Below are 25,118 nucleotides of genomic sequence, written 5' to 3'. Positions count from 1 at the left end.
GAACTTATTTCTATTTAAACCCCGCTTTGTCAGTTAAAAAGATATGTGTATAGAAACATGGGAATTTTTACTTCCTTTTACAAAAAAGGAAGTATTGTATTCGCGAAAAAATTTTCACTCAAAAATAGGCCTTAATTTCCATTTTGCTCACCCCCAAATGAATGTACAGTTTTTTTTTTTTTCCAACCCAACCACACGTGGATATATGCCTAGAAACGTATAGACACCCGAAATATCCATTTTGATGATCCCCGAGTTAATTATAACGAGTTTTCTCGTGACGTCTGTGTGTATGTGCGTATGTGTGTATGTACGTCGCATAACTCAAGAACGGAATGCCTTAGAAAGTTGAAATTTGGTACGTAGACTCCTAGTGGGGTCTAGTTGCGCACCTTTCTTTTTGGTTGCATTCGGATGCTCCAACGGGGGTCTTTTGCCCTTTTTGAGGGGAAATCATTGTTAATTTCGATGTAAACTCAAGTAGTGTTATAATTTGGCGGACACTTGGCGCCTTTTGGTCGCCAAGTTTTGTCGCCAACTTCTCGATTTTTTTTTAATCCGGTTTCAATCTGGCCACTGTTGGTGATATTTAGAGAGTAAACAACTGAATCATATTAAAACTGCCAATAATGAGAAAATGACATTAAATTAGAGTAAAAGGAAGTCATGTGATGCACTCGTCAGCTCGTTTTATATTCATTTAGACTTTATGAAAAATGTTTCTTTTTCTAAATCAAAGTGTCAGATTATAAAAAAAGAGAAGAATACAACTTATTATCATGGGTGTAAAAAAAGGACTGTTGTAGACGTAGTTTCGACGAAGCACTTTATTCGAGCCAACAGCCACAAAATACGATATTTACAATTTTTTGTAGTAGTATTCACAAATAAAACTTGTGTCAAACTATATAGAAATAATCTCAATGCATGATAGGCATCATATGCAGTTTAGATTTTATTGAATTTCTTGAGATTTTTTAGCAGACTGCATAAATTTCATTCTTCAGATAGAACGATAACTCTCTAACAGTTTTAACAGATGAGTAACAAAAGCAAGATGGCGTTTTAGCAGTAATAATCTACGAAGCAGGTCACGAGGAAGCTGGGAAAAAGAAAGAAAAACAATTATTAATTTATTTTAAAGTTACAGTGGCGGTCAGAATTATAGGGGCAACCGAAAGATTGCACACAAAAAATAATAATAATAATAAACAATAAGTTAGTGAAATTTATTCACAAAATGCCTTTTTATAGTAGAAATCATTGTGGAATGCAGAGCATTTAAAAATACGAAATATAAATGTTTTGCCATGATTGATTTTAAAAAAATGTCATTGTTAAAACTGGACAAAATTATTAGAACAACGAGCGTTTTGCACTAAAAACTCTCGTAATCAATACCATCCCATTTTTTTTCAATCACTTTTATCAGTCTTGATGTCATGGAAGTTGAAGAACGTTCTTGGAAACTTTTATCTTGGTTTTTTTGATGGAGAAAATGAGTTATTGCTTGTTTCAATATTGAATACCATTTTTCAGACTACGGGTGCCAGAATGTCTCACCAAGTTTCCATTAAACTTAGATCGAGCCGTTTGTCCGGACAGAACAGCAGTTTTACGAAATAAGCATCAAGCAATGATTTTGAGGTTTGAGAAACATGTACATAATTAGGCATTATTCTACTGGAACAAATAGTTTAAACTCGTAATTAACGGGAATTTCGATTAAAAAAAATTTCTCAGTAAATCAAAATTACTCTCCGCATTCATTCTGCCTTGCACATAAAATATTGGTATAGTTTCTGTCCGTTGCGAAACTTTCCAGACCATTCATGTTTAAATAAAATAAATTAAACTATATTTATTAAATGCACATACTTGTCTTAAGAACCAAATTTTTTTATTATTATTATTTTTTTTTCGAATGCCAGGGGGGTGTAAGTGCACCTCCTTGCATCCTCCTACCGGATGCAGGAATAAGTGCTAGAGCGTAGTTCTGAGAAAACATTTTAGCAAAAATATATGAAATATTTTATTTATTTTCAAGAAAGGTGCCTTTTTTAACCTTTTTTCTGGTAAAGAACATTGCTCATAATGTATCCTATCGATTATTTTTTTTAAAGCTCACTCTCTCGAAAGATAACACTTAAAATTTAGGGGAAAATTCTTAGAGAATCGATCTTAACATACGCAACCTACTGTACTGCAGTAAAACAATTGCTTAAGTATGAGAAAACTAAAACAAAATTTAATTCTTAAACTAGGACCGAAACTATTTTTTTTTAAAAGTCACTCATAAAATTAAGCACGGAAATTTTCAATATTGCAGCCAAGTTTGCGCTGTTGCTAGGAGAAAATTTATTCAGTAAAAACAGGAGTGATCGGAATAAAAATGAGTGTTTTTAAACGAAACTTTTTAAATAATTTTGCTTTGAGTATCGCGATAAAATATAACTGGCATGTAAAAGAAGAACTAGATACGTATCATATTAGATATACGTGAAGGAGTTTTAAGAAATCTGCAAAAATATTCCGAAGTTGAGCACATTTTTATCATCTTCAATCAAAGAAAAATCAAGTTTGCGTTTTTTTACCACTAGTTAAAATTTAGCGTTTTTAAAATACCGGTTTTTTATTCAATGATTGTGTCTAGACCATTGGTTCCAGTGCGGTCTTCCGGGGGAAAAATCTTTTGTTTGCATGAAAATATATTCAAAATAGCAAACTAATTTTAAAATCCTTATGTTTGTTTAAGAAAGCATTTTATTCTGAATAATCCTTACTTATTTGATCAAAGCGGAAATTATTAACCTAAATGCGTCAATGTTGCAGTCATAACGTGGTTCCTCTGTTTTTCTTTTTTTCCCCCGCTTCATTATTCATGAACAGCAAACTGCAAGAGTACCATTTTGCGTGACAAAATTAATTTTTGTTTAAAATCTTACTCTGAGCGTGAGTTAAAACTTTAATTGTAATGTGTAATGAGTTTTCCCCTTTTTTGCACAAAAATTTGTGTTTTTCATTTTTAATTTAGCCACATATGCTTTAATGATGATTTTCTTCAATAAAAAGGCCATTATTGCCATTGCTACCAAAGTGGTTAATTTTAGTGATTGCAAGTGATAGAAATTCCCTAAAGAATTTCAGTTTCGAGTGCATAAGTTCAAAAGTTCATCTTTCGCTTAAGTAAATAATTCTGATTTACAACTTTTCAAAAAATCTCTCTGCAAATGCTAATACATAATTACTAGTATAAAATACTCAGTAGATATTGTCTTGAAGATGTGATGATGGTTTATTGTGAAAAGGATCAAATGCAAATTTTTTTTTTTATCTTCTTGTAATCAAATAATGGATACTAAGTTCATAATTTTAATATATTTACAAACTCAAAAATAATTAAGTTTATTTCCATGTTCAATTCAACGATTCGTATTTCGTAGGTTCAAATGAGGCAGTGAGAAGCAAAGGGATGCAAGCAGACTATTTTAAGTTTAGTGTAAAATGCGTTTAAAGATCAGATCCTAGGTAGGCTTTCATTGAAATTTTTTTCTAAATCATGCTGTACAGCAGCACCTACTAGTTAATCTCTTGCCCCAAACCTACCAGGGATACTAGTACAACCTCTTGCCCCAAGACAGAGGATAGGTTCATCTACCATTTGTACGGGTTATCTCCAAATTTTTAATTTTGCCACTTGCATCCCTTTACTTCTCACCACCGCAAATGATTTAAAGTAAAAATAACGACATCGCTTTCGCAGAATTTTCCAACAAAGTAACTGTAGGTGTTGTAATTAATTTTAGTACACATTAATTTAAAAGAAGACTAGTCTCATTCAAGTATTCAGAGCATCGAAATACTTTTCAAAAATTAATTAAACTAGCTAACAAATTAACTAATTCACGAAAAAAATAAATAAACAAGAAAAAAATTTTAAAAACGAATTCTGATCTACCAGTAACTACATCTTCAAATTCCATCCCCTGGTTGCACAGTTTGTTTTATAAACGGTTTGAAATAATTGCCAATGTAGTGATAGTCATTTTAAAATGTTAAAGAAATGTCTATCCGCTATTTAAGCTGCATAAGATATTTAGTAAGTGACATTAATGGATTTCTTCTCACATGAGTATTTTTTCAACGAAAATACTTTCTTCACTTGTGATTCCAAGGAACGACTTGCAATCTTGGATTGATTGTGGAGCAATAATCGTCCATTAAAATGTTGCATAATTATGTACTCAAAGTACATGATAAAAATCCTAACACAGTACTTCCTATGTACAGCAAAGATTCAATCCATCGCGTTTGAAGTGTGTAGTAGTTCATAGCAGTTCGGAACTTTATACTTTTGCATTACTGTAAAGTACTGTATCCAATAAGAAGTTCTAACTGTTGCAAATCGGAAAAAGTATGAAATGAAGAATTAAAAAGCATACTGCTCATATTATTTCATTGCAGAGTTAATATCTTTCATTTCAGCTATTGACTAATAAGAACAAAATAATATCGATTTAATGCAGAAAGTGGAATAAGAAGAAAGAAGTGTTAATAAAAACCAACCACCAGTTTTAGAAGAGTAATAATAGAAGATGCAAAGTAAGAGAATCGGAGACCCTCCACCATTGTGCTTGAATGATACATATTTTGTTACCCAAAAATCTTGTCCATTGCACGTTCAGTTTGTCCGTTTCCTAGCAGCCATTTTTTGAATTACTTTTTACCAGGGCCATTAGGATCTCCCCAATGATCGTTGTCCTTTCTTTCCCCATCCACTAATTTACCAAGACATCCCTCTGGATTGCCGACTTTGAATTCGCAGTCACTGTAGCTTCTCTTCTTGTTTACAGTTGTGTCTTCACCAAAGATACTACGATCTTTAATGCTTGGAACAAATCCCGGGAAGTCGCAACCAAATCCTGGTAATCGCAACAAACATGCTTTCCTTCTGTTTAAAAGGAAGAATTTGTATTGAATTATGAAATGTATTGATTTAAGAGAGTTGTTGACGACGACAAAGTACACAAAGAGATAAGCCGATAACAAAATTAATTTAAGTACCTGAAACCAATTTTTCAATAATACACACAAGATTTAAAATTCAACTGTCACAAGTTATCCTTCAACATATTTTATGGAAGGTAATTGAATAAATTCAAGAAACATATTTCGCATTCAGCTATTAGCATAGCTAAATACTATTCAGTGTCCCGTAGTCTTCAATACTATCTCTCAGTTTGCTTCAAAATTGCTGTTAGTGTTTATTTCAGTTTAAAAGGAAAAACTTACATTCGATTTAATGATAAAATGTATTGATTTGAGAAAGTTGTTGACGACAAAAAAGTACACAAAGAGGCAAACTGATAACAAAATTACTTTAAATATCTGAGACCAGTTTTTAAATGATACACACAAAAATTAAAATTTAACTATCATTATTATTTATACCTCAACATAATTTATAGAAATGAAGTGAATAATTTCAAAGCAAATATATAATTTCGCATTTAGCTATGAGCAGAGCAGACTACTATCTAGTAGTCTTCAGTTGCTTCAAAATTGCTGTTATCAACTGGATATTTGTAGAAGAACATGTAAAGGACTTATATTTCAACATTGAAGTTGCATTTCAGATTTCTAAAATTGTAAAGATCAACATAATTTTCATTATTTTATTCTCTGTTCATAAATCACTCTTTGTTTTCAAAATAATTTGCATGCTACGTACAAATATCAACAGGCTGTATCTACAAGCTTTTTTTGCAAATCTTTTTAAATTACAGTATTTTTTTGCTTAACAGCGTTGTAATCGCTCTTTTATTAAATATTTTGGCTCATTTTTCTATAATTTATAAAACCAAATCGGTCAAAGCTGCTAGTCTCTCAAGTTTAAAGAAACTTTTCTACTGAATCTTGAAGTGCTTATGTTTCGTGTGCGGATAGCTAAATACTTTGGTTTGCTATTTTTTCTGCTTTTGTATGCATTTGTTTGGAGGTTTTATTGATTTTGCTGTCAAATTTTACTAATTCTAGAAGCAGTTAATCTAAAGTAAAATTTTTTGTCGTAGGAATGTTAGCAAATAATTTTTTCAATTCAAATTCACCAGTTTCTTCATGTAAGTTCTTCACAGGAAAGATCAAAATGATTTAAACGCAATTTTTCCTAACCATTTCTCTGCTGACAGAAAATGCTTGCGAAAAATGCGTATGTAAAAACTATGTCAAAAGATAATAGAAAAGAAAAAAATAGAATATTTAATAACAATGTAATATTTAACACAATATATTTCAATATTCAAAGCAATCGTTTGATTTGAATTAGTTTTTCCATCTGCTATTTTATGGCTAAAATTTTTACTGTTAGATTAACTTAAAAGAAAAACATTTTAGAAACATTAAATCTGTTTTCTAAATTTTTGCTTGCTACGGGCAATTTATGCATGGACAATTTTCGGAATTTTATTTCTAAGCATAAATCGTAGAAATAATATGAAAGAGTAATTTATTTTTATACCAATTATCAAAATGCCAGTTCATTGAAACTATTAAAAACCAACTGCTATGTCAGAATAAGTAAAGCTAAGAGTTGGTTCATGTTTCTTACTGAAAAGTTGAGTTAGCTTTCTGTGACATTAAGAGTTCCGATTTTAGTTCAAATCAAAACTGATGTATATCACTATAATTCTGTGTCTATCAACTTTTAATAACTTTGAAACGCTTGCCGATTCAGCCTGTGATTTTGTGCGTGTGAAAAAACGACATCTTACCATAAAGGAAACAAATATATTGATTTTTTCTGAATTTCCTGATACCAGGATGTGCGTGTTCTATCGTTTCTTGGGGTTGGTCGAAAACGCTTTCATTGACCTTAAGAGCGTCCCAATGCCTGAAGGAGCTTCTTTAAACGACCTCTCAAAGTCCCTGCGTTTTTTCCCGACTTCGTGCCAAATGTCTTCATCATTCAAATCTGAGGCTACTTGTTTGTAATCGCAATTATGAGACATACCTGCATTATAATGGCATGTTCTCTTTCTGAAACACAAATTGTACGTTGACATGATAGACACTTAAAGTACAAACATAGCCAAAAAACAAAACACATACAAAAGCTATAACAAAAGACAAAATACACATATAGGCAATAATAAAAGACAACACTAACTTAACACACACATGTGTTAGAGCAAAACAAAAATCAAGGATATTTAAAGTCCGTTCCCATTGTTCAAAAAATCGGCTCATTACAGGTATTTTAAAGACTCTGTAGGAAAATTCCTTAAAAAAGGGAAAAAATCAAGGAAAACCTACATCTTACCTTCATATAAGAAACACAAACTTATTGACTTTTCTGAATTCTTTGATAGCAGGATATTAAAGTTCAAGCGTTTCCTAGAGGTTGGTCAAAAACGCTTTCATCGACCTCAAGAGTTATTCAATGCCTGAAGTAGATTCTTTAAGTAGAGTTCAAAGTAGTACTTGTTTTATGTGAATACTTCTTAAAGTAGTACTTCTTTTTTAAGCAGAGTTTGAACCTACCTCTTACTAGGATAGCATAGCGGGATGATAGCCTCAGAGGAGGTATTGGTCAACTACAGGTCTTAATGTAAACGCGAACTTTTGAAAACTCTACTCCGGGTAAAATTACGGCTCTTTGCAATTGACTTTGTAAACTCGTCCTTAGAAAAAGCTATTATCTTGCTGTTGTTGTCGTTCCATAGTTAATAATCATTATGAAGATATTTGGTGCCATTGCCTTGAGAGGTTAAACTTAATTATTAACATATAAGATGTACGTTCGGAAACAAGGAACGCTCGCACCAGTAGCATCGCTATCGTACGGACATTCAAAACTTTGACGCCACCAATTGACCATTTTTTAATGACGCCTTTGAAATTCAACCACCTATCTGCGTTCGGAAAGGCTTGCGGTCACTCTCTGACGGTGGACCCGGTTGAAACCGCTCTCACCCATCTCTCAGCACAGCCTCGACGTCGTAAAGGATACTACATGGCAATTTTTAGCCAATCCAGTCTTGTTTCAAGTTTTATCCTCTTTGATTGGAGCTCCGTCTGCTGCTGAACTAGACTAATCACGCTGTGACCACAAGGGTTCGCAAACAAAGCTGCTCTACCAGAACAACTCATTGGCTCATCAGTAAAATACCAGTGACGTCATAACCGCAACCCGACCAGCCACACGGTATTACTGTTAAATTGTTTCCGAACGCAGTTACAGCAACACAAGAAAGATTTACAGCACAAAGAGAGGAAACAGCATCTGGTATTCTGGTGGGAACCGAAACCATGACCTCCGGCATTTGAGGAGAAGCTTTTACCTCAGTGTCACAGAAGATCTAGCTATTTTGTTATTGAAAGACAAAAATTTCTATGTGAAATACTTACTATGCACTTAAAATTTTGTGCGGTAGTTAAATTTCATTATTTTATAACGCTAAGCGTAGGTTAGCCACTGTGATTTTTAATTACTATTTTAGTATACTCATGTTGGTAAAATTCTAATGCTTAAACAAGTTTTCTATTTGAAATGTGCATTTTAAGTCAATCGTTTTACTTTAATTAAATATTAGCAATTTTTATCAAAAATGAATTTTTATTTAGATGGCTAATCGTGGAGTCGTATAAGTACAATACAGAGCTACTTTAATGTTGATAAGGCTGTAGACCATTTCAATCGAAGGTACTTTTTATGCTAGTTAATTAATAACTTTGAACTAATTATTAATTAAGTAGCATAAAAAATTGTCGTCCTAGTTATTATAGTTATCATCGGTGCTTCCCTTGGATTTGAGGGTGACAGCAGAGATCAAACTGCTTTGACTCGCCTTAGCACAGGTCATTTAAAAACCCTCAGATTTTCCCATGGTAATAGGACTTTCCAATTTGCACCAAATGTCATACTGAAGAGGCCACTGCACAACACCTGATTTTTTTTTGTGTTGGTTTGGTACGCGAGGATTTACTGAAGAGACTTGATTCTGTCTTGAAGTTGAGTAAGGCGAACAACCTCATGGATCTGATCTGATTCAGAGCAGAGAGTTAGGTAAGAAGAAGAAGAAGATAGTTATCATCAATTTGTAATAAACATTTTGATGATAACTATGTATCGCTTTCCGAGGTGAGATTTCCAGTAATGTCATTATACTAAAAGCTTTTTGCGTAAGTGAGGCATTAATAGCCTTTACTGTTTCACTACACAATTTAAATTAAATACAATTTATGCACTACGCAATTTTCTATTGAATAAAAGTAATAACTCCCATAACTAACTAATCGCTAAATATTTTTAATACTAGTTCATTTAGGCGTTTTCACGTATAAAATGCTAATGATTTCATGCAAGTAAAAATACTAAGCTTTTTAAGCCAAGTTTATTTCATTTCATAACTAAATGTTTCCAATTTCAGTTTTCTGGTCTGGATCATTTGCATCATAGCTTAATTTTGAATAGTAAAATAGTTGTTTGGAGAGGAAAAAACTAATGCGCTTAAGATGAAAAATCGTTTTATTCATTACTAAAAGGCAGTAATTTATTAATATATTATTCTTCAAACGAATGCATCAGAAATCGTTTTTAGTTGATTAAATGTACTTTTGAAAAGTGTTTTGCTTTTGCATAAAAACATACTTTAATTTGCAAAACTAAAGAGAAAATACATGACTGAATTAAATTACTATCTTGTGGTAAAATAAAAAGAATAAAACTCTAATCGTATGCATTGATTGCAGAAATTTACATAATGTTGTCTTCTCGAAAGTTTAGGTTAATTCGTATCATGTGTATTGAAGCATTGTAATGGGGTCGTTTCCAAAATTTTAAAAATATTTTTTTCTGAAAAAGCATGCTAAAAAACATATTCTGACCATTTTTTAAACAATTTCTTTAAGTTTAATATTTAAAAAAAATACTTAAATCGGTGCTCTTTCATCGTTTAACGCTGCTACCGATGACATCACAAATGATGAATTGCCATTCACGGTTCAAAATATTTAATTCGCATCTTTACTCACGTGTATTTGCAACGATATGGTTGATAGCAAGCGTAGAGCGCAATTGTAATTCGCTTCTTGATTATCATAACGTGGAAATGCGCTAGAAAAATGCGCCATAGTGCATGTTTTGTGACGTCATAAAGACCACGCCTTGTTTGAAGAATCGAACATTTTAAAAAATAATTAAAAAATAACTCTTGGGGAAATGAAAGTATTTTCTGAATCCATGTTATTTATTTATTTATTTATTTATTTATTTATTTATTTATTTTGTGCTTATTCTATCAATTTCAGTGACAAAAAGTACTACTTTTGACTGAAGGAAACAACCCTATTGTATTATACTTTGAAAAACGTAAATCATTGATCTTATTTATTTGGATGAAAACCATTGTTTAAGAAGCACTATGCTATGCAGAATTTTTTTTTTTTTTTTTTTTTTTTTTTTTATGTGTCGGTGTTTTAGAAGTATTCAAAAAACCTGTTTTACTTTCCTTCAGAACATCATGTTGGATCTTTAATTTGCCTGTTTGGATTTAAACTTTTTAATATACAAAATGTAAGCTGGCTTTTTCTCAGTAGTGCAAAAGCAATAAGTTGAATTCAGACGAGAAACGCAAGAGTGTCATATTAACTGGGAAAAAATAAAGGCTAAAAAAGTAAACTCGTTGAAAAAAAAATAAAGAATTCGGGTAACATCAAACGATGCTACCATACCTCGAAGGGTGAAAACATAAAACAACCATCTAGGACAGAGCAATAAACTTGTCAAATTTTCAAATTTAACAAGTTGAAGCTCCGCCGAAGTCGGAAAGTTTTTAATTATTTATTTGGGTTTTTTAAAAAATTATTATTGCCTTTTTTTTTATGTACTTTTACGACAAACTAACCTTTATTCATGCTCTTTTTTTTTTCTAAAAAGCACATAATCGCATAATTGAACAGAATAAATCATTGTTCAAGAAAGCAAACTGGCTTGTAATTTGCAAAATTTCTCCCCAAATGAAATGTTCGAAGTGAAGACTCAAATTTTTTTACGGTCAATAAGTTTGTTTATTTCTTATTTAAGAAGGGCAAGTAATTTTCGTAGAATCGTGCTTCACTGCAAACTTATTTTAATGTGGTCCTTTTCAGCACTTTAGGATTAAAATGGTTTTTACCACTATTTTATTTATTTTATTTATTTTTTTTTAAATATTCATATTTGAGTTTTTCAAATACCTTTTGTTCTTAAAAATTTTAGAATACATCCAAGACAGACGCAAGCCATATGAGCCTTCATGTAGTTCATAGGTTGGTATGAAATCTACTGCTTCTCTTTCCTTTGAAACAAGAGACAAATTTAACCTTGACCTTGAAAACGCAACTAAAGCATCGAACAGGAGCGTTCTCGAAATTAAAAAATCAAGTTTATGGAAAAAGAATGATATTTAGGTTGTATTTTTAGTTTGTTATTAATTGTGATGACAGGGCAAATACTAGGTCGAATTAGATGATTGACCTAGAACCATTTAAAAATATATATATTTAAAAAATAATGACGAAGAGGAAGATGATGAAGAAAAATACGTTAAAATTGAAGATTAAAATGTATAGATAAATTGTGAGGGTACTAAGAAATTGTGTATAGAGAAACTTGGCTCTCTTGGGCAATTCTGTCCCTTTATAAATTTGTCTTAGTCTTTATAATCTTTTTGTTCGAACTACACACATTCCCACATAAAAAATGGCATTTAAAGATATTTAAGTGTACGGTAACAATAGAAGTTAAGGTAAAAGATTATATGCTAAACGATGTCTTTCATTAGTTATATACTAAACCATAATTTTAACTGACATACATTATTTTTTAACTAGTGCCATTAAGATCGAAAATTTTTTGAATTTTCCATATGCTACAAATACCGGAAAATTTGTTTCATATTATTGTTTCAAATATTAACTAATATTCTTATTCTCTTACGGATTCTTTTTCCTTCTCTTCATGACCATTCCATGAAAAATGGTAATGTTCTGCACGTGACGCTTCATACATTTCGTTAAGAATAATATGTGATGAACAAAATTTTGTTACTTAAGAAGTCACAAAAGTATATGTGACATCTTAAGCGAAGATTTTCGTCATTACCTTTTAAAATTACTTCCTATTTATGAACTATAGTAACCGTCACGTGCGGGACAAAATGGCGGTTTTCAGAGAAATGGCCAAACACATATTTTTTTTAACGGTTTAAATTATAATTAAAATAAAATTTTGAGCTATCTCCGTTGTTAAAAATGAGATATGTTTCCTTTACGTTGGAACATTAGCTTTAAAAAATCAACAATTTGTTTTGTCATTATTATAATATTAGAGCAAAAATAATGAGTAATGCAACAGAAAACTACAAGTGGTTGATTTAAGACGTCCCGCACGCGAAACATGCAAATTAATTAACTTTTAAGTAACAAACTTATTTATTAAAAATGATACTGTGTCAGGAGTATCTTTGTATCAAATGTAAAAATTAGAAATGTACTTACTCCTGTTTAGTTAAAATGTTATTAAGATATGTAACAAAATGTTGGTGAAATTATCGAGTCGGATGACCCTATTGCTGTTCTTATTACTCTCATATTTTGTTTTTCCTTCTCTTCATGTATTGTTGTTCCTATTCACTAATATAAAGTTTTTCCTTCTCTTCATATTTTGCTGTTCTTATTCTCTAATATATTGTGTTTCCTTCTCTTCATGTATCTTTGTTCTTATCCTCTAATATATTGTTTTTCCATCTCCTCAGGAATTGTTGTTCTTATTATCTAATATAATGTTTTTCCTTCCCTTCATGTATTGTTGTTCTTATTCTCTAATATAAAGTTTTCCCTTCTCTTCATGTACAATTGCTCTTATTCTCTGATACATTGTTTTCCTTCCCTTCATGTATTGTTGTTCTTATTCTCAAATATGAATTAACTATATTGTTTTTCCTTCTGTTAATGTATTTTTCTTCCTATTGCTCTTATGTATTCCTGAACGAATACTTTCATGTATTGTTGTTTTTATAGCTTTCATACATTTGCTTTAATTGCTCTGGTGTATTTTTACACTTACAGTCTGACGAATTTTGATATGAAACTCCCTATTGATGCCACACAAATTTTGAAAAATAAATATGACGCGCTTTAACATTATTGTAATGCATCTATAAAATCACTCGTTCTACATTGTTCTTTACGTTTAAAGTACTACATTTTGAAATATTTAAAATCTTGTACATTATCTTCACAATGTTGAAGTGAAAAATATATTTCTTTTATCATAAAATATTAAAGTTGAAGATAATACAAGATGAATGTTTCATGGCAATGAATTTTAAAATCTAGTGCAAAAAAAAAAAGAAAAAAAAAGTTTAACCTTGTGCTCGTCCATTGCAGTTGCAGAACTAAATCACAACTCAAAAACTAATTAAACATTAATGTAAATAAAAAGTATTACTGAATTGTACTTCTTAATTAAAATAAGATTTTAATTATGTATATTTTTTCCTCCGTGAACTTAATTTAGCTTAACTCCTCAGGGAAATTGTAAAATTTATGCAAAAGTCGTTCTAAAAAAGGAAGAAAAAAAAATATAATTTCCCTCAAAAGGCGGCAAAGGCAAAATATTAATTCAATCTAACAATCAGTCGTTTCTAAACTCAGAAAGATGCAAAAATTTAAATCAAATAACTAAGGAGATTAAATTTAATTGGAAAAGTTTAAAGTATAACATCGTGAGATTAGAATTGATTAGAAAGTTTTAATTCTTATCATTCCGAAAATAAAATTATTTTTCAAAACTTACTGGATTTTTGAAATCAACTAAAATATATGACCTCAGGTATCAAATCGATGGTATTTTTCCCGCTAAAAAAGTCCCTATTAGATCGTCTCGGAATAATCTTCACTGATTGGTGAAAATAAATACCAGAAATGTGTTTTCAGTAACTTATTGAATTAATTAACAGCAAGCTGTTGGGGTGGTCTTCGGCATGCATTTGAGGTCAAAAACCAGATTTTTCTTCTGGGTTAATATTTAGATAAGTAGTGTTTGCCAGCGTAGACTTTTGGAAACTACAATTATTTCTTATACGCAAGAGTGTCCCCCTCCACCCCCCAAACGAAAGTTGAATTTGCAAGTCGCACACCTCTTAGATTGTTCCTTATAGAGCAAAATAGTTGTCAAAAAAGTTTCATATAATTCGAACAACAGCAACCCGTGCCGATTTGCGCATGAAGGTGTAAACCAGCTCTGTGTACTAGGCCAAATAAAAAAAATGGAAGTTTGAAATTTCAGGTTGATAAAAACGTTGCCCCTATAGCCTTACATGTACCGCAAAAATATTTAGGTGTAAAGCAGGAGGCCTAAAATATGTAATTGGCTTCAAAAAAATTATTTTTTTCTGCATATTTTTAAAAAAAATGTAAGATAAATTTTAAGAAGTTATCAAGCAGAAAAACACAATCGGTAAAGTCAGTAATTAGCGTTAAATAGAAATTTTTGCTCTCTTGTAATACTTAAGTCCCCTAGATAGTACTCAAAATACGGATTTCTTCAAGTTTAAGTTAAATTTGTCACTTTAAATGTATTATTTTCTTATGATTCTTTTGCAAATGTTTATTTAAAAATGTGTTCGCTCATAATTTTTGAACTTGATATTTTATTTAAATGTATATGTAATTTTTACTTCCTTTTACAAAAAAGGAAGTATTGTATTCGCGAAAAAATTTTCACTCAAAAATCGGCCTTAATTTCCATTTTTTTCACCCCGGAATGAATATTGAGTTTTTTTTCCCTACCGATCACACGTGGATATATGCCTAGGAATGTACAGACAACCGAAATATCCATTTTGAAGACCACCGAGTTAATTGCAACGAATTTTCTCGTGACGTCCGTATGTACGCATGTATGTGCGTATGTGCGTATGTGCGCATGTGTGTATGTGTGTGTATCTCGCATAACTCAAAAACGGTATGTCCCAGAAAGTTGAAATTTGGTACGTAGACTCCTAGTGGGGTCTAGTTGTGCACTTTCCCTTTTGGTTGCATTCGGATGTTCCTAAGGGGGTCTTTTGCCCCATTTTTGGAGGAAATCTTTGCTGATTTCGATGTAAACTCAAGTTGTAATATAATTTGCCGAACACTTAGCGAAATATCTCCAGTCTTTTGGTCACCACGTTTTGTCGCGAACTTTTCGACAAACTTGGCGATTTTTTATTATTATTTTTTTTAATTTGGTTTTAATTTGTCCTTTGTTGGCGATATTTAGAGAGTAAACCATTGAATCACAATAAAATTACCAATAATGGGGAAATGACATTAAATTGGAATTAAAGGAAGTCATGTGATGCACACATCAGTTCGTTTAAAACCTAGATCGAAATAAATCAATTTTTTGAAGAAAATTATAAATTTTATTCTATCTCAACACCTAAGTATTTTTCAATTTGGATGAATATTTTTGTGGTAAATGTGGAGCTATAGGGGCAACGTTTTATCAACATGAAATTTCGAACTTCCGAAAAAAAAAATTCCTTTGATTCGGCCTAGTACACAAGGATGGTTCACAATTTCGGGCGCTAGTTGGCACGGGTTGCCATTATTCAAAGTATATGAAACTTTTTTTACAATTGTTTTGAGCTAAAGGGAAAAATATAAGAGGGTGTGTGACTTGAAAAATCGACTTTCTTTTTTGGGAGGACACCCTAACATACATGCTTTAAACGAAGATCAAATATTTTTCAGTCGAAAGGTAGGGAGTTATGTATGATATTCGTAAAACTTGAATAGTTAAATAATTAAGACATTAACTGAAACAAATAGCAGTAACTTAACTTATTGCTACGCTCCTGCGTGACTATTGATTTTTTTCCATCGGCTGTCGTACACTATCTCTCTGCTGTAGAACATATTGTTTTACATTGTTAAAAATAAGTAATTCAAAAAGAAAACTTTTATGCGTTGCGGGAAATTAAATATGAATACTAAAACACATAATATTTTATTTCATCAGTTTGTTAAATATTATATTTTCGTAAATTCTAGCTAACAAAAAAAAAAACAAAAAAAAAATATTTTATTCAAACACAAAAACATAAAAATAGAGAAAACAGAAAAAGCAACAGTGGAATTTGAAACAAAACAGCAGACGACGTTTTAAAGTCACAAATACGGACAAAAAAATAAACAAAATTAAAACAAGAAATACTTCGTTTAATATAAATTATTGTGAAAAACTGTATTCGTTTTATATCTTAATCACTGCTAAATCAAACATTCAAATTTTGGTATTAAAAGTCAAGAGCAAAAATTTAAAGTATGCATTGAATTTGTTTGATAAATGAAGTTTACTTGGTACAATTTTCTTTTGGAAGCAATCTGAAACATTGATAGTTATTGCAGCTAAAAATTTCTTTCACTTGGATTTCGTTAAATCCGCGTTTATTAAAAATATCAGGTATAAGGGAGAGCAATTCGCTAAAAATATTATACTGAATATAGGCTGTCTAGACAAAAATTTTGGTTTAAAATTGACAACTTTCATTTTAACACAAACTTTGTATTCTAACAACACTAAGCAGTAGTAAGATTTTTTTTTTTAGAATCACTTACGCAATTCTGCCAAGATTGTTGTCAAAATCAGATATTACTTCTCTAACAATGTCCAAGCCTTTCCTTCTGGCGATGAGTTTTTTAAGGTCTCTGCAAAAAAGCAATAAAAATAAATGGTAATAATAATAATAATAATAATAGTTATTGTTAAATCCCTTGCATACATTAAAGTAGAGGGCGCGTTGGCAGTGTGCGTCAAGTAGGTGCGCACACGTGCCCCTATGTCATAAAAACTGATTTTGATTATTTTTGCCAGGTTAGTTGTTAGTTTTTGTTGGTTGTTGTCAGTTCTGTTAATGGTTAGGGCGGTGTTTTCAGTTTCTTTAGTTCATAGTATGATTTTATATTTACACGTTTTTAATAAATGTATTGTATTGTACGAATTGAGTTTATTGCCTATTGAAATACAGTCCACATAACCTACACAAGAGCATCGTACAGTTTGGTCCGTGCGACCAGGATTGAATTACATTGGAACTGAATTGTGTTTCAGTTGTGATCTGTTTTTGAAATTTGAAAGAAATTGGAAATTTGCAATGACGGAACCTGCAACGAAAGTTTCTGATTTAACAATACTGAATAGAAAACGAGGAGCCATTAAAGGCCAAATTACTAGGATTGAAAATTGTGTCAATGCTGAAACTCCGCCCGATTCGAAAGTGTTAGAATTGAAATTGTCTTCATTGAACAACTTGAAGGAAAAGATAAATTCCTTACGAAATGAAAGTTTTTGTAGTCTTCCAAATGACAAAGACGTGGAAGATTTTGAAGGAACCTTAGCAGAGGTCGAGGATTATCTAGAAGAAACTGAAGTAAGTATCTTCAATTTGTTAAAGATTCAAAATACTTCAAGTAGTAAGGCTGAAAAAGCTAATAGCGAATCAATCGCGAATGCTAAAATCAAGCTACCAAGTATTTCCTTACCGCATTTTTCGGGGAAATATACCGAATGGTTAACATTTAAATCGCAATTTATTACTTTAATTGATAGTAATAAACAACTGTCGGATTCCCAAAAACTGTTTTATTTGCAGTCGGCGTTGACAGGAACGGCGAAACAACTGCAAAATATTGATGATTCATATTCTTCTCTGTTTGAAGCATTAAAAAATAGATATGAAAATAAAAGATTGATTGTTCAAAGTCATATATCTGAAATATTAAATGCAAACAAATTAAAGTGTGAAAATCCTAAGGATTTGCGTTATTTAACGGATAATTTGCTTAATAATTTAAGAGCTTTAAAACAGTTAGATTTGAATATGAATGCTCTATCAGAAGCAATTTTAATGAATGTTATGCTGCAACGGCTTGATGAAGAATCAAGAAAGGTATTTGAAATGTCTTTGGATTGTAATGATCTGCCAAATTGGGAAAAATTCATTGAGTGTTTATTGAAACGTATTCAAGCGCTAGAGAATGTTCAACGTAGTGTTCCCGTTGCAAAATTTAAACAAGAATGTATACCTAAACAAAAAAATTTCGTGTTGCAAAATAACAATGTTGTTTGTCCTGTATGTAATGAGAATCATTTAACTTATAAATGTAAGAAATTTCTAGATTTACCTGTCCAAGAAAGATTAAATTTGGTTCGTAAATTGCAATTATGCTTTAATTGTTTAAGTAAACATAGAAGGTCAGAATGTTCTAGGTTAGATTTTAAATGCCGAATTTGTTCAAATTCTCACCATTCTATGCTTCACGGAGCTAATTTCGCAAAGGTAGATTTTGATAAAAGTAAAAATCCCAAAACGTTTGTGAATAATTCCCGACATAACGTAAATTCGCGTTCAGAGCAATTTAGTATAGTAAAGGCATTAGAATCCGAGGAACAGGTTTCGAATGAAGAAAATAAAATCGGTGCATGCGGGAATAGTAGTCGGGATTCGCAGAATTGTTTTACTCAATGGGGAAGTCAGTCAAATGTTCTGTTGTCGACTGCAGTTATTTATGCGAAAACTGCAGACGATTCCTTTTTGCCCTTTCTTACAATTTTAGACACAGGATCTGAAATTTGTGCCTGCACACAGGAAGTTGCAGACTTGTTAAAATTAAAGAGTCGGTCGGTTAACTTTTTAATTACGGGATTGAATGGAGCGAGTTTAAAAGTTAAAAAAGAAATAAATGTGATTATTTCAAATAAAAGTAAGAGCTTTCAGAAAACTATTAAAATGCTGGTAATACCCAAAATTACGAATTTGACCCCATCCAAACATCTTGATATTTCCAACCTTAAACTTCCACAGCATTTAATGTATGCTAATCCTAACTTTTTCAAACCGCAGCGCGCTCAAGTTTTGTTGGGTGGCAATGTATTTTATGAGTTATTGCGAACGGGACAAATTAAAGTGAAAGACAGTTCGGTAATTTTGCAGAATTCAGTATTCGGCTGGATTGCTACGGGAACACTTAACTATAGGGAAAACAGAAATTTTAAATGTTACGTAGTAGAGGATAAAACTGAAGCAGCTTTAAAGCAATTTTGGACTCTTGAATCTTTTGGCATTAAAGACGATTCAAAACGCTCAGATGAAGACGCCGCTTTAGAAGTTTTTAATAAAACGGTACGCTATAACAACGAACGATATGAAGTTAGTTTTCCTTGGAAGAAAAATTGGAAGGAATTAAATGACAATTTTGAGGTAGCCGAAAGGCGGTTTCAAGGTTTAGTCAAGAAAATGAAACGCGATAAGACTTTGTATATTCAATACAGTGAAATTTTGAAAGAATATTTAGCGAACGGAATAATTGAAGAAGTCAAGGAACCTGAAAAACGCATTGATAGACCTGTTTTTTATCTTCCTCACCATGCAGTATTCAAGCAACAAAGTGTTTATACTAAATGTAGGATAGTTTTTGATGCTAGTTCAAACGACGTTGGACAACTGTCACTAAATGACTGTCTTTGGTCTGGTATAAATTTGAACCCGCATATTTTTCAACTGTTGATTTACTTTAGAATTAACAAGATTGCCATGTTATCGGATATAGAGCGTGCGTTTTTGCAAATATCTCTAAACGAGTTTGATAGAGATGTGGTTAGATTCCTTTTTGTTAAACATGATCCTAACAAGAATGACAATGCAGAAGTAGTAGTTTATCGTTTTTTACGTCTGACATTCGGAATAAATGTGAGCCCTTTTTTGCTGTCTGCAACCATTAAAGAACACATCAAAAAGTATGAAGAAGCCTATCCCGTTACTACTGAAGTACTCAATACCTGTTTTTACGTTGATGACCTTGTTACTGGTGCAGACAATATAAAGGATGCTTTAAAAATTTCTATCGAAGCAAATAACATAATGAAAAAAGCTAGTATGAATCTCCGCAAATGGATTTCGAATGATGAAGTGTTGATGAAAATGTGGGAAGAACGAGAATTTAATATTTTACCGAGTAATTTCTCAAATAACTGTAACGAACCAAGTAAGGTTCTCGGACTGCCGTGGGACATTAAGGAAGATACTTTCGCTATAGAAGTAAAGGATTTGCTTGAATTTATCAAGACCGGAAAGAATACAAAACGATTTGTGCTGCAAGTAGCAGGTAGAATATTTGATCCTCTAGGATTTGTGACACCATACACCATCAGAATTAAGTGCCTGTTTCAAGAATTATGGATTCGAAAAATTTCCTGGGACGCTGAGCTGCCAGATGACATTTTAAAAATCTGGAATCGCTGGTGCTTTGAACTTCCTACATTGTTAAAACTCCAAATTCCCAGAAACGTCCTTGATTGTGCAGAACTTTCAAGTTGTGACATAGAATTGCATACCTTCTCGGACGCCAGTCCTAAAGCTTACGGTGCCGTCGTGTTTGTACTGATAAGATCTGATGACAAAGTTATTGTGAACTTTCTTACATCTAAAAGCCGTGTGGCTCCGTTAAAAAAGATTACTCTTCCACGAATGGAGTTGCTAGGAGCTTTACTTGCTGCTAGATTAGCAAATGAAGTTGCAAATGTGTTGAAGCGGAAAATATCCCCTGGGGCTATGTACTTTTGGACAGATTCTCAAATAGCACTATACTGGATTAGAGGTTCAGCTTTGAAGTGGAAAACCTTCGTCTGCAACCGTGTGAAGGAAATTCAGGAACTTACAGACCCCGATAAATGGTTCTTTTGCGTAAGTCGTGACAACCCATCTGATGCTTTGACGAGAGGTATCAGTATCGATCAGCTGTTAGAAAACACAGCTTGGTGGTATGGTCCTACATTTCTGAAATCCGTGAACATTTATTCTACTGATCATCTTTCAGTGGTTCCCGAAGAGGGAGCAATCGATAAAGAACTAAAATCGAACTTAAAAACTGAACCAAATGAACATTTAATGAACTTGATTGCGAGAAATGAAAATTCTGTTTTTGATTGCATATTTAATAAGTCAAATAATTATATGAAACTTATTCGTATTGTAAGTTTTCTTTATAGGTTTATTTATAATTGTAAAAATCCAAAGTCCAAGAAAATAGGTCCTTTGTCTATTGATGAATCTGCTAATGCAGAAAATTGGTTAATACGTTCTCTCCAGGAAGGTGAGTTTTCTGATGAGTTTAAAAGGTTAACAAATGGTAAACAAGTTCACAGAAGAAGTAAACTTTCCTCTTTAAATGTGTTTTTGGATAAAAATAAAGTAATGAGAGTAGGGGGGAGACTGTCCCACGCAGATTTATCTTATGCAACCAAACATCCTATGGTTTTACCTGCAAAACATCCTTTGACAAGTATAATTTTAAGAAATGTTCATCTTAAATATCTTCACGTAGGTCCCCAAGCTCTTTTACATCAAGTTAGACAAAAATTTTGGCCGCTAAATGGCAGGAATAGCTGTAGGAAAATTGTTCGTAACTGTGTGATCTGTTTCAAAAACAGACCTGTTACTGTTAGTCAAATCATGGCTGAATTGCCTAAAGACCGGGTAAATCCTAGTTATCCCTTTTTTGTCACTGGGATAGATTTTTGTGGTCCTTTCTTTATCAAATTTAAAAACCAAAGGAAGGGTGTATTAAATAAAGTGTATGTTGTTGTTTATGTTTGTCTAAGTACTAAAGCAATACACCTGGACTTTGTAACTGATATGACTACACAGGCTTTTATAGCAAGTTTGAAACGTTTTTTCGGCAGGCGAGGAAAATGTTCAAAAATCATTTCTGATAATGCTAAAACGTTCGTTGGTGCCAATGTCGAAATCAAGCGATTGCAGAAAATGGTTAGAATTCCCGATGAAATTTTGTCAAATTATTTTCTAACAGAAGGTATTCAGTGGAATATCATTCCTCCTAGATCGCCCAATTTTGGTGGCATTTGGGAGGCCGGGGTGAAATCGTTCAAATTCCATTTAAAAAGAGTGATTGGCAGTCAAAATTTAACTTTAGAAGAATTTATTACAATTTTGTCAGAAATCGAAGGTGTTTTAAATTCCCGGCCTCTCATACCAATGTCATCAGAAATGGACAATTTTGAAATATTAACACCAGGTCACTTTCTTATTGGCAGACCTATCACTACCCTTAGTGAACCACAATTGATTGATGTTAAGGAAAACACCCTTTCTAAGTGGCAAAGGATTACCAAATTTAGTCAACAAATTTGGAAGTTATGGAAAAGGGATTACTTAACCCATTTACAACAGAGAAATAAATGGAAATTTAGCAAAAATGATGTTAAAACAGGGACTCTTGTTCTCATTCGAGAAGAAAACTTGCCATCGACAAAATGGTGTGTTGGCAGAATTATTGAAACGAACATTGGTCGTGATAGAGTTCGAGTAGTAAAATTATGTTTGCCAAGTGGAAGCACACTAAATAAGAAATGTTAGATGTTTCCATTCTTCCAGTTGAAGAAACTGTTTAATTTTTATATATAGCTTTGGAACTAGGATGTTTACTAGTTTGTGCTTGAGTAAGTAATGTTTAATTTGTTCATGTTATCAACTGTTATTTTGAACTTTATTTGTTTGGAATGTTATATTGAAATAGTAATTTCAATCGCGGGGGAGTGTTAAATCCCTTGCATACATTAAAGTAGAGGGCGCGTTGGCAGTGTGCGTCAAGTAGGTGCGCACACGTGCCCCTATGTCATAAAAACTGATTTTGATTATTTTTGCCAGGTTAGTTGTTAGTTTTTGTTGGTTGTTGTCAGTTCTGTTAATGGTTAGGGCGGTGTTTTCAGTTTCTTTAGTTCATAGTATGATTTTATATTTACACGTTTTTAATAAATGTATTGTATTGTACGAATTGAGTTTATTGCCTATTGAAATACAGTCCACATAACCTACACAAGAGCATCGTACAGTTATAATAATGGCAATAATAATAATGGTAATAATAATGGTAACAATAATAATAATAATAATAATAATGACAATATTAATAATGATAATAATAGTAATAATAATAATAACATAAAGACGAATAAATAATACTAAGAAATAATACTAATAAAAATACTTATAATTAACATTGATAAATAATAATAATAATAATAATTATTATTATTATTATTATTATATTTATTATTATTTTAATTATTATTATTATTATTATTATATTTATTATTATTTTTATTATTTTTATTATTATTATTATTATATTTACTATTATTTTTATTATTATTATTATTATTATAAAAATTATCATAACTAATAGTTATAGCTATAATAATTGTTATAATAATAACAATAATAATAATAATAGTAATAATAATAATAATAATAATAATAATAATAATATAAAGACGAATAAATAATGCTAAGAAATAATGCTAATAAAGATACTTATAATTAACATTGATAAATAATAATAATAATAATAATAACATAAAGACGAATAAATAATGCTAAGAAATAATGCTAATAAAGATACTTATAATTAACATTGATAAATAATAATAATAATAATAATAATAATAATAATGTGGTTTGAAAATATAAAACTTCTTTCTGAAAATTACGAAAGCAAATGAAATTTTGCTACATTGAGAATCCCACCTCTCAGTGTTACGTTACAATGATATAAATATGAATCCAGTTACAGCCTTTTAGAATCAATGAACGATAAACGTTAATTGAACAATGTTATAGCACACAAATTAGCAATGAAATTGCAAACACGCATTTCGAGGTCACGGGGAAACTAATTGTTTTTCAATGTAAGAGATGTGAGATTATGAATGAAATAAAAGTCTTTGATCTTTTTTTCATCTATAACTTGCATTCAAATATCCTTGTTACTTTCTCAGAAAGAAGGGTGTTAGAGTGATAAAGCAAGTAGATGAAATAACGAAAATTACCAACCGTCGTTCAAAAAAAAAAAAAAAAGGCGAACTACTTGGTCGCAGTAAACGACTAGGGGGTGCAATAGGATGTTTTTTTTCTTCAAAGAGCAACATTTATTTTCTTGAGCAAGTTCAAACTTTTAACTGATTTACCATTTTAGTTTTCCTTAGTTGCATTGAAAGTCAGGCGCAGGGCCTAATTACTGAATAAGTCAACTAAGTCATGCCCTAGGGTCCCCGCATTTAGGGGCCCCCGAATGACCGAAACTGTTTTAGCTAATGGTTAAAATTGCAAGGAAGCTAGCAAGGGGCAAGGAGCAAGGGGGCAGTTCGGGGCTACAGAGGGGCCCCAAAAAGCCGTTTGGCTTACGGCCCCTGATTTCCTAATCGGGCCCTGGGTAATTGACTGCTACAATGAATTAGATAGCCACATTTGCTTCAAGTGAGCAATGCTTTGAAAGCCTTCATAAACTATGCTGTATATTTATACCAGACTAGTGATTGCAATACCGGTATACCAGTATACCGAATACCGGTGTTTCGAGAAATTTTTCAATTTCGTAATACTGGTATTTTCGGTATTAGCTGAAAATAATAAAGTTTTTCTACAAGAATGTTTAATTTAACTTATTAAAATATCTACTTATATTTTAAATGTACATTTATTTTCCCATGATACAGAACCGAAATCAATCTATTGACGTAAAAACTTAGCTTCAAAAGCATGAACTAATAGAATGTCATTTAATAAAAGTATTTTGTGCATCATGTATTTATTTTTTCCATTTCCCTGATCGCTCATTTTCCCTTTTGGGAAAGTTAATTTCGAGTGTAACTTTAAATGCCCCCTCCCGCTCTTTGTCCGATGAACAATTTATTCAAACCATCAATTGCAGGAATGCTTTATGATTCTTTTTTTAAATATTTGTCTCAACTGTACTAGATTTTGACAAAAACTGTTTCTTGTTAGCATTACAAATGGTAATTTGTTGGCACCAGTATTGGTTTCTTGTGCCGTCTCGCTATTTGGCTTCATTCTTGGCAAGATAATGTTTAGAAATTATGTATTGCCATGAAAATTTGCATATAGAGGAAAAGCATAAATATGTTATACGAACTCAAAGATATTTTCAGATATTTACATAATTATAATTGCAAAGAATTTTGAAAAGAAAGCTAAAACGAATAAGAGAAATCA

The 25,118-nt window shown here is 31.6% G+C and overlaps 1 protein-coding gene across 3 annotated transcripts in view; it reads right to left on the bottom strand.

Annotated features, from left to right (window-relative positions):
- Window positions 1-784: 784 nt before the first annotated feature.
- LOC129225578 (uncharacterized) overlaps window positions 785-25,118 on the bottom strand; it is a 120,480-nt gene continuing 96,146 nt past the window's right edge. For 2 of the 3 annotated variants that reach the window (XM_054860029.1, XM_054860028.1), the window contains exons 3-5: window positions 16,648-16,737; window positions 4,658-4,951; window positions 785-1,102 (exon numbers count right to left, since the gene is read on the bottom strand). In XM_054860029.1, coding sequence (XP_054716004.1) covers window positions 4,717-4,951; window positions 16,648-16,737 — 325 coding nt within the window. In that variant the 3' untranslated portion in view covers window positions 785-1,102; window positions 4,658-4,716. Of the gene's footprint in view, window positions 1,103-4,657; window positions 4,952-6,770; window positions 7,036-16,647; window positions 16,738-25,118 lie in introns of all 3 variants that reach the window. The other variant, XM_054860030.1, reaches the window with a different exon arrangement.

This window comes from Uloborus diversus, chromosome 7 (assembly GCF_026930045.1).
Source record: "Uloborus diversus isolate 005 chromosome 7, Udiv.v.3.1, whole genome shotgun sequence".
Taxonomy (NCBI): Eukaryota; Metazoa; Arthropoda; class Arachnida; order Araneae; family Uloboridae; genus Uloborus; species Uloborus diversus.
The sequence above is the reverse complement of the archived record's forward strand: the minus strand, read 5'-3'. Positions and strand labels throughout refer to the sequence as shown.